This window comes from Meleagris gallopavo, chromosome 14 (assembly GCF_000146605.3).
Source record: "Meleagris gallopavo isolate NT-WF06-2002-E0010 breed Aviagen turkey brand Nicholas breeding stock chromosome 14, Turkey_5.1, whole genome shotgun sequence".
Classification (NCBI taxonomy): domain Eukaryota; kingdom Metazoa; phylum Chordata; class Aves; order Galliformes; family Phasianidae; genus Meleagris; species Meleagris gallopavo.
In genome coordinates, this window is record NC_015024.2 from 15,366,116 (window position 1) to 15,376,294 (window position 10,179).

Consider the following 10,179-nt stretch of genomic DNA (forward strand, 5'->3'; position numbering starts at 1 on the left):
TTTTTAAGACAGGGAGACTATACTACCCTTCTACAACTGTTGGTGATTCCCTCCAAGTGAGAGCTGGGGGAGCTTCCACTGCTGTTTGGATTTTCTTTATGTAGTGATTATCATCTCTGCTGGACAGTGCTAATCCTTAGGTTAGGGACTAAGAGGGAGTCAAGGAAACTCATTCTGAATTCAAGATGTCATTTGTTGAAGGAGCTTCCAGAGAACTTGTATGAAGCCAGGATCGGTGAATTTACATAAGGTTAGAGCATCTTTTTAAAATAACAATCTATATTCAAAATTAGAATATTACTCACATCATCTGCCTTGCTGCTTCCTTAGCCTCTGCTTTACATGCTACACTGGATTGACTATTTTTGGTTCAGCCGAAGCCTGATCCAAAGCTGCCTGACTTCCTTGGGTTTGTAGGGTTCCTGCAGAGTCTGTGGGTCCTTTGCAAGGTCCCTGTCTCTCTTAGGCAGTGTGAGGGATGACGTTTCCTGGTAGAGTGGCAGTAAGTAAAACCTGAAGTCATTACAGTTCAGGTTGTTCTGCTGGAAATGAGATATTTAAACTTCTTTTCCCAAAAGTGACTGTCTCTCTGAAGCTTATGGCTGAAAGAAGTGCACTTGATAAAAGTATGTTACATGAAGCTGTACTACAAAATTGCAAATACCTGAGAATGCGTGCTGTTTTTCCAAGATTCCTCTGACCTTATTTCTAAGCCTTATGTGAGCTAAGTGAGCATCATGCAAATAGCCAGCATGAAACATGGCTGAGAATTAGCCTGAATATAGGGCATGGTGGTTCTGGGCTGATGGCTGGGCTAGATTACGTTAGTGGTCTTTCCCAACCTTAATGAATTCTATGAATAAACTTTTTCTGACTGTCAGTACACAGGTCAGAAACCCTTGGGATTTTAGACTTAGGAAATACTAGTCCGAATTTGGCTTTAGTGATTGAAGTACTTGTATATAACTTATGTAAGTTGGTGCTATTCTACCTGAGAGACAAGAGACAATGAAAACGAATGATTCTTGGGCCAAAAAAAAAAAGTGGTGTTTTAAAACCTGAATGTTTGAAACCCAAATTTAATTTCATTTTGTTACACCATAAGTCTTTTGAAAAAAATTATCCTAATGACAGGAAAGCCTACCTGAGTAGTAATCGCTAATTTAATTGAACTCATACTTGAAATAATTGTTTACTTTCAATATCCTGTGGGAACAAGAAAGTGAATCGGAATCCAACTATAATTTTGGCATCTAACTGTTTGTGGAGGTGATCATCTAAGATAACCGTCCTCTTTAAATCTGATGTCTGATGCTTGCTTTGATAGGAAGGTATTGCTTTAACTTGTGCTTTTTTCAGAAGAACTCAAGTGACTTTATTTACCCAAATCTACATCTCTGTTTTTCAAATACAGGTGCAGCAGCACTGTAGAAAAGTGTTGCTATCTGCATCTTTGATACTGCAATAACACTTCCTTTTGAGACTACATGTAGGCATATTTAAGCAGAGATATGCAGGAATGTAATTTGTCAGTAATCAGTTCTCAGATGTCTCAACACCATCAAGGCAATGTTTGTGTTTTTCTGCAGAGCACAACAGTGAGCAGTGCATCTACTTTATCTCTGAAGCCTACTGACATATTCAGGGATAAGTTTTTTCTTCCTGCACATATTTCTACACTGCGTATATTCACTTGTGTGAGAGAAAACATTATCATGTTTAACTGCTGCAATCATAAGCACATTAAGTAGACAGATAATAAACAATCCATCTGAATTTATGATTAAGTTAATTGTGTCTGTGTTTTTCTAATGTGTTTATTCAGATTAAAGACTGAAATTAGAATGAGACTATATATAATCAGGAGACCCTGAGAGACTGCTTCAATCCTATAAAATAAAATTAATCTAGTTTAGGGGGAAGGCAAAGATCTCTGCCACTTAAGTATTACTTAGGAGATAACGAATCTTTGTGCAGTTCTCTTCAAAGAGATGAATCTCAGTTATGGTACATGTCATAAAGAAAAAACTTGGCTAAACTGTGGGCTTCAGCTCTTTGTGTATGCTTTTCCTAGATTCATCCCTCCACACAGCACACGTACATCTTAGAAGTTGAGACAACTTGTTGATAGCTTTCCACTTCTTGCTGGATAGGTAAATACGTTCTCACTGTGAATAGAGCCAATCTATTGCCCTCCATGAAGGTGCCCTATCTGCTGGGCTGTAGTGTCCTTCCTGCGCTCTCTGGAGCAATGAGAAACGAGTAGTGCACCAAACGTATGTACTTGGGAATCTATATACCATGCTATTAGAGCATCTGATAGCTGAGAGCTGGAGTTTTCTTCTTCTTAGATGTGAAGTCCTCTCACACAATCATGTGCTCTCAGCACAGATCTGGAGCGTCCTAAAAGAAGTCACTTACCACTAAGCTCTTTTGATAAGGGTTTTATTATGTCCAATATTTTATTATTGGACATTTAGAGAAGACACTTAGTGTCTAAGTGTCTTTCCATTTGGATTTAGTTCTAAATAATTACTTTAAATGGATGGAAAAATAATTTTTTTGAACCTCGGCTAACATAATAAAACATAATGTCTAAACTTTCAGAAGCATTAGATATAACACCAGAGGCAAATAGAAAAACAGCATGCCCAGGATTTAGCCCACTTACTGCAATTTGGTTTGAGTATTTAGATGCTGCTGTATTTTGGTAAAGCAATACAAATCTGCAAGGAGAAAAGGACCATTTCCTATAATGTAATTATCTTTACCTTAAGCATCTGATTGTCCCCCTCCTCTTCCCCCAGTAGTAAGGATTTTGCTCTATCTCTATGTGACAGTCAGTCTGGCTCTACATGTTGGTGTTTAACCTTGCAGGCCTACAGAGCTTCCGAAAATTGGCACTGAGCTGTTTACATCCACAATTACCTGCCTCTAAGATTAAGGGAATTAAGAAATTCCCTTCTTTGAAATAATCTAACAGCCCACTAATGATAATATTTTCAGAGTTTTTAGGTGTCTAATGCACATTTAGAATTCAATATATCTCATTCACCCTTCAGGAGAGAACAAGAATAACACCGGTGACATTTCCATTATTCAAGATAAGGTGAAATACAAATAATACTTTTTTGAGCTTTCTGAAGTGCGGGCTGAAGTTGATTAAAGAAACAGGTTGGGCTGGCAGTGAGGAGAAACAAACTGTTTTATGACAGTGATGTATGTATTGTAGACTAATGCCAACAACATCCCTGATTTGGAGTAGGTACACAGTCAAAAGCATTAAGAATTAAGTTTCTAAAATAAGTTTCATTTCTATTAACACAGATTTTTTTTTTTTGTCAACCAAGGTATTTATTCTGCTTACTACAAGCATCTTTCTTGTTTGTATTGTCTTAGAGCTAGGAAACTGGTTTTGTATTTGACCCTTCCTTCTACTAATTGAAGTGGTAAGAACAAGACTTCTCATGAATGTTGTTTTATTTCTCCTCCCTTGTTTATGCCCTAAGATAATTACAGGTATGCTTTAAACATGCTGCTTCAATTAAATTTTTGCAAATCAGTGTAACTCCTACTTTAGTGGCGTTGCTGATCATGTTGATGCAGCTTATCTTAAGTAGAAAGTGTTATGGAGATCCTTGGTAATGAGGATTCTGCTTTAACGTGTGTACTGCTAAATAATAAAAATCAGCAGCTAATGGCTATTTGTGTTATTACACTGGGTTAATTTTTTAATTTATTTTTGTCTTTTGACTGCACTCATGCAACTACGGGGAAGATTTTGCACCAGTACAATAAAGAGCAGAATTGCTCTAGAAAATCTCCAGGGCTGAATGATACAAAACAACATCTTGAGGTCTTGACTTGCATTGGCAGTTGAACACAATGTATTTATTTCATTTGTGGAAGATTGAGCTAAGAATTCGGACAAACCTAAATAAACCTTGTCCAGCACTGGAGAGTGACTTTAAGATAATCCTCTCATCCACAGACAGAAGTGCCAGTGTACATTAATTCCACCTTTGTTGCAGTACTCGAAGCCTTACATCTCCAAGGATCCTGCAGTTCAAAGATCAAGGACCACTCAGTTTATAAAACTATAATTAGGAGTGGTGAGCTGGGACCATTGCAGATTTCATATACTCTCTCCTCATTGGAAGAGAGTCCTTAAATCTACTGTTTTACAACTTAAAGGAAGGGTTGTCTCAATTAATTCATGTGGTCATAGTCCTGAAGCTGACAAGGCATCTTCCAGGAATTTGAGCCCGCTGGGATCCTTGTCATCAGTTTTTAAATGTGCTTTTTTTGTGTGTGTGTGTGGTTCTTATCTGGAAGCAGTCTGCCTAGATTACAGCATTCATCTTATAAGCATTTGGCATTTTCTGTTATGTGAAACTGAGAGGTTTTTCTTTGCTATCAGAACTCTATAAAGCTTTTCAATCCAATGACTTAATTCAGACTGGGAGAAGGGAAAAAGCTGCTGGACCCAAGTCAGCAAAATGCAGGAAACAAGTGTCCAAGTGTGCATGCAGTTGTATTTATTGTTATATTTACTGACTTCTGAATATTGGAAGAACATCTCAAGGCAGTATGTTCTTCCTGCTTCGTTACTTTTCCAAAAAATCTCTTAAAGTCTTTGAGTATCCAGGGTGAGAGGTATGCTGGGGAAAAGGTATTTGAGTGCTCCAAAAATGAGGATTTTGCTATTCCTGCAGGAACACCTCCCAGGGTGAGCTGTGGGATGTTATGGGGAGGTACAGTTGGGAGTAGCTGTAAACTCCCACATCAGAGTTCTGGGATGTACCACTAAGTGTGGCACAATCTCACTCAGTGGGATAACTCCTAGAATAAGGTATTATTTGAATAATGTGAATAACGTCACTGCAGCCAGGTCTATGATATGAGTAAATCCTCCTTTTCATATAAACTGTGGTCCTTGGAGGGGTGAAATGCAATCCTGAACAGAGGCTCCTTTTACCACTTAAGCCCTGTTTTATGGTTTAAGGGCTGACCTTGCACTGACCCTCAGCACAGGGCTGAATTTTAGCCTACAGCGAAAATCTGCTGGCTAGAGTAGCCGATTAAAGAAATCAGGGCTCGACTTCTTACTCTTTGCAAGACAATGAAACCAGGCTTATTTTTGACAAAACGTTTCTGATCTATGAGAATTTTAGTGCAGAAAGGGACTCTTTTGGAGAAAGTCTTGAAGTTAGCCTTCCAGCTATATTTTTGGCAGGAGAATGGCAAGGAAGCCATTTCATTAACTTTTCCCTGGAAGTTATATATGGAGGGCATTTGTGTACACAGCTGGGCAGCATAAAACAGGAGGGCTTTGTGTGAGAATATCCTGAAATGAAATTTCGTTTCTGTGCAACTTGGATTTGTGTTCCTGGGCTGCCAGGGTCAGTTTGTGATGAAACCATAGGAGGGCAGTGTTAAGCCCTCACATTTTTCCTCGCATTCTGTCTTTTGCAACGGATGCAGAAATAGGGAAGAAACCACTTCTCCTCCATGTGCAAGATCAGTGTCACCTTTTAAAGCCTGGTGTCAGTCAGATTAAGCTCTTGCCTGCTTCTATGTATCCATATGGCTGTAATCATCAAGTGATACCAAGAGATTACATGTTTATAAGGCATTCCAAAAGCCACATGCTGAAGCTGGGTGTGAATTTAGCTCTGCTTTGACCTCCCTTCCCACACACTTGCTGTTCTGACTCCTTATTGCTGCCATGGTGGAAAAAGCCCTGGTTCATGTGGAGGAGGCACCTCTGGCCACGGTTTTCTCAACTTTTGTGTGATCCTTGGAAACATGCTCCTTAGGGCTATTTCCATATTATTGTAAAAGGTAATGGTGCAAATTCTTGATCTCAAGACTGCTTGGGATAGGACTAAGACCACTTTTCCATCTTCACTGATGGAATGCCCTCACCCAGGATGCCTCTCCTGCTGATGTTCAGAGCCAGGCTTTGATACTGGGTGACCTAGGAGGTACCAATCTGGTTTAGGACTCCTGGATAGCCTAGCAAAACCAGACAGCACATCTACCAGTCTAATTCCATGGTTATGTTTTTACTATTTCTCTGTAGTTCCACATTTTCCTAGCTACTGTAGAGAGCATCAGGCCCTTCATCAAATAATGACTTTTATGATAAGTAAGAAACTAAAGGGGAAGGTAAATATGTTGTTGTTACTTTTAAAAATACATTCTAGGGCAGTGATTTTATAGACAATTCTCTCCAACACTGTGATGGCTTGTGCAGCATTATTTTTTCCCTGTGTCACCTTTAACTCCCAACAGTCTTCTGGTGCACTTGTGGCAGGGATAAATGAATGTAGCAGTGGGTATGAGTGACCTCAAGGTAGGGGCATGAGTAGGAACCTTTTGGGGCTTCCTGACTAAGGATACATTTTTATAAGCACAGCTTAATGCTTTTCTATAATATTTCTTATGTGGCTGATTTGGTTTCTGTTATGTCTTTTGGAAGCTTTTCTTCAAAATGAGGCTTTGATTTCAGCTTTTAAGAGTCTGAGAGACAGAAACAAAATATCTTCTTCCAAAAAAATAGAAGAAAAACAAGTAGTAGCCAGATTAAAACACCATCTCCCGGCCAAGATTAAGCGCTCCTAATGCTGAAAGCCAACAAGCAAGTAATAGATACTTTATTCTGGGGTTGACCCGCTGCACCACTAGTCCATGGGCTGTTAGTCTGCAAAGCATTACGAAGAAACAAACGTCTACAAGAGATATTAAAGCCACAGCCTAGTCTGTATTTTGATGTTTATTTCTGATACTATGTGGTTCATGATTGTTTCTTTTAGAAGGAACAAATAATCAATACAAAACCATGAATAAAAATAACTTTTCTTTAAAGCGTGATGTTAAAAGAACATATAGTCTTCTTACTGTGCTTGACGGAAACAGTACAAGTCTGTTTTCCACAATTCATTGCTTATTAGAATGCCTGAAATCTATATGTAATGTATTTTTAAAACATTTAAACATAGAATTTAAGCTTCTGCTCCAGACAGTTTGTTTTAGCATACTCTAAAAAAAGTGATGTTTGCTTTAAGCAAAGAAACAATAACAGTTTCGTAATAAGCAAATTTCAGTGTAATATTAAATGTCCATATCGATATCTCAAGGAAATTTTCTGTCTCTTGTGAGACACTTCATCTATTTATTGACTCAGCTGCAGTAAAAGACCTTCAAGGCCCACTTCTCTGTTGCATTTTGAGAAGAGGTGCAAACAAACTGCACTTGTCTCTCTTTCTAAGGAGATTACCTCCTCCAAGAACAAAACAATTAAAACATCACTAATGACCTGGAAACTCAGAACTGTGGATCTCCTTAGGAGGGGGAGAACTACAAAAACATTGAAGGCGTGCATCAGTGAAGCTAAACCAACTCAAAAATGTACTGTTGGAAGAGATGCAATTTGGCCCCTGAAGTACATCTAGACGAGAGGATAGATAACTGTATGGGGCTCTGAGGGCTCGTGCCCATGTTCTAACCCTGCTCAGAGTGTCTTTCTTACTAAGGACCAGTTAAAGTCCTCTGTCTTCCTTTTGTAAGGTTCCAGTCTCTGGTACTTATTCTGATGGAGTAAGTATTTATTTGCATGTGCTTGTTGTTTATGAACTAACTTGCAATGCTATCTTGTAGAACATGACCCAGATCTCACTCATCTGTACTGTTCTTTCTGATGCTCAACCTGCAAATCTTCTGCTTGCAGAGTTCCTATTGATGTAGTTGATACCTTGCAATCAGAGGATTTTGGTTGTCCAGCCAAACAAGCCCTGCATGTTAACCAGTGAAACAACAAAAAACACAGGGCAGAGACTTTAATTTAGGTTTACTTCAATCCAACCTCTATGCCAACTTACATATCTATCAAAATTAACTACACGAGCTTAAAATAGACGTTTTACAGATGACATCATAATAATTGCTGTGAATGGTCTTTTCCTCAGTACCCACCTAGTTAATGCTTTCAAAATATGAAGTCACTTGTTGAGTCTTCCCAAGACGTTTGTTAGGATTAGAATACAACTGCTTTCATTTAGAAGCCCTAATTTGCACCTAACGTAGTTTGTATCATGCTTATCTTGGAAGCCTTTGCCCTAAGACTCACTTTAAGTTATATACTTCCCTTACGTGCTTACATATGAAATACAGTGAAGTTACTCTGCTATCATGAGCTAACCTACACAAAGAGGGCCTTAGAATAAGTTATGTGTTAACTTATGAATACTTTTTTTCCAGCAAGACAATCTTTTTTATGCATATAGGGATAAGTAATAAGAAAACTTTTATAATCATGTATTTGTTTTCTAAAATAGTTTAACATATTACTAGAAATACCCATATTTGACAATTATTTGCAATGGAAGAGCTACTAAATAGCTGTCAATTCTGGAAGTCTATACTTCATGAACTGCTGACAACTGATACTACTTGATCCTAAGGTAACACACTGCCAAGTCCAAAGATTTGGGCTGGTTTTTCACATATTAGAGGAAACTCAACACATGTGAATCCATTTCAGTACACGTTTGAGTTAATAAAATCTTTTCCTCAGGAATTAAGAGGATGGTCCATCCTTCTTAGTGTTGTAGTTGAGGTTAAGCAAAGCTTCCCAAGGAATGCAGGCATGTTGGGAAAACAAACTTTCAGGTTACTCAGAATTTTGGCAATTTTGGCCACTTTTGCACCAAAATAAAATGAATGTTTCATAGGTGTCAAGTTCTGGAGTTTGCAGTGGAAACTCCTAGCCCTATTTAAAGCTGTAAGATTTCTAGTGTGGTTTTTCTTCTGAACACAACCATGCAGCTAATAACTCAGCAATGCAGCTTACCTTTCTTCAGCCAAGAAATATTTTGCTTGTCATTTTCAAAACTTTCTGCTGGTTTGACTTTTCCCTTGTCTGTCTTGGCTTCTGACATCTGTGGGGGGAAAAAAAAAGGAACTTTGGGACATCGGGAATTCTCTTCACATTTCTGTCAGATAAAAATGTTCTCTGTTTAGGTTTCTGTTCTAAGGAATTGCTCACTTACACAGACACACTTTTTCTCTGCAGATTATTGATACTATATTATACCTGTCATTAAATTTATGTTCTGTTCCTAAATGCTTTATCAATATTACATAGTTGCTGAATATAGATGGTTTCTTTTGTAATGTTACTATAAATTACATGATGAAATGAATGAGTGAGACATTCATAGCAGGCTGCTAAGAGAAGTACATACAACACACGGATCAGACACGGTCTGGCTGCAGAGGAGCATCCAGCCTGCTTATCGTGGTTCAAAGTAGCTGTAAAGCCTGCTGTCAGAGAGGTATAATTATGTAAATAATGATCAACATTTATAGAGGCAACTCAAACAAATTGTATCCAAAAAATCCTTTAGTGCCACTTGTGACTATTTATTTGCTGTAACAAGAAGAATCACATGCAAGTTACAGTACCTGAGGGTATTATGTATACAGGAGCTATCAGCCTGTGCACTGTAGTTTATTTCCATCGCCTGCTAGCAATAAGATTAGGCTGTCCGGGCTTCTTCTAACTGCTTTCTATTTTTGCTGAATCCATTTAGCAAAAGCATTTCTCTATTTTTACCTGTATCTTCCAAAAGGGGATGAGGGCAGCAGGGCTCAGATGCCGAGGAGGAGTGCTTTCGGCCGAATCCCTCGCTGTGTGTTGATGTCCAGCATTCCCATACACTGACAAAACCGAAAGGATGAGCAGTGCATTCTCTTCCTGCCTGCTGTGTGGTGCTAGATTTGTCTTGCTGCCAGAATCAGCCAACTTATTGCTGAGGGTTTTTTTTTCTTTTTTTTTTTTTTCCTTTTTTGTTTGCATGCACTTCTAGAGCAGGGCAGGGTAGAGAAGCAGGGGGTGATCAGCATCCCAGCACTACTGGAGTGATGGAAAATCAACAGCTTTGCAAAAGAGAAATTGGTTTGGAAAGGTTATTATTGCAGTTCATAAACCAGTGGATCTGCAAGAGGAGGAAAAAGTCGACCAGGAGATTAATAGGGACTAATCAGACAAATGAGTCAATATTTTGGCTAAATGTAAGTTGCAATACCGAAAGCTGTAGAAATTAGACCCAAGTGTCTATTTACAGCTGTTACTTTGGCAATGAGAAAGGTCTAATCCTGTGGGGAGCTGGGTGC

The 10,179-nt window shown here is 38.6% G+C and overlaps 1 protein-coding gene across 1 annotated transcript in view; it reads right to left on the reverse strand.

Moving 5' to 3' along the window:
* MDFIC2 (MyoD family inhibitor domain containing 2) overlaps positions 1-9,812 on the reverse strand; it is a 40,490-nt gene extending 30,678 nt beyond the window's left edge. The window contains exons 1-2 of the mRNA XM_010718721.2: positions 9,620-9,812; positions 8,855-8,942 (exon numbers count right to left, since the gene is read on the reverse strand). Of these exons, the coding sequence (XP_010717023.1) occupies positions 8,855-8,942 (88 nt within the window). The 5' untranslated portion in view covers positions 9,620-9,812. The remainder of the gene's footprint in view (positions 1-8,854; positions 8,943-9,619) is intronic.
* Between the last annotated feature and the right edge of the window lie 367 nt (positions 9,813-10,179).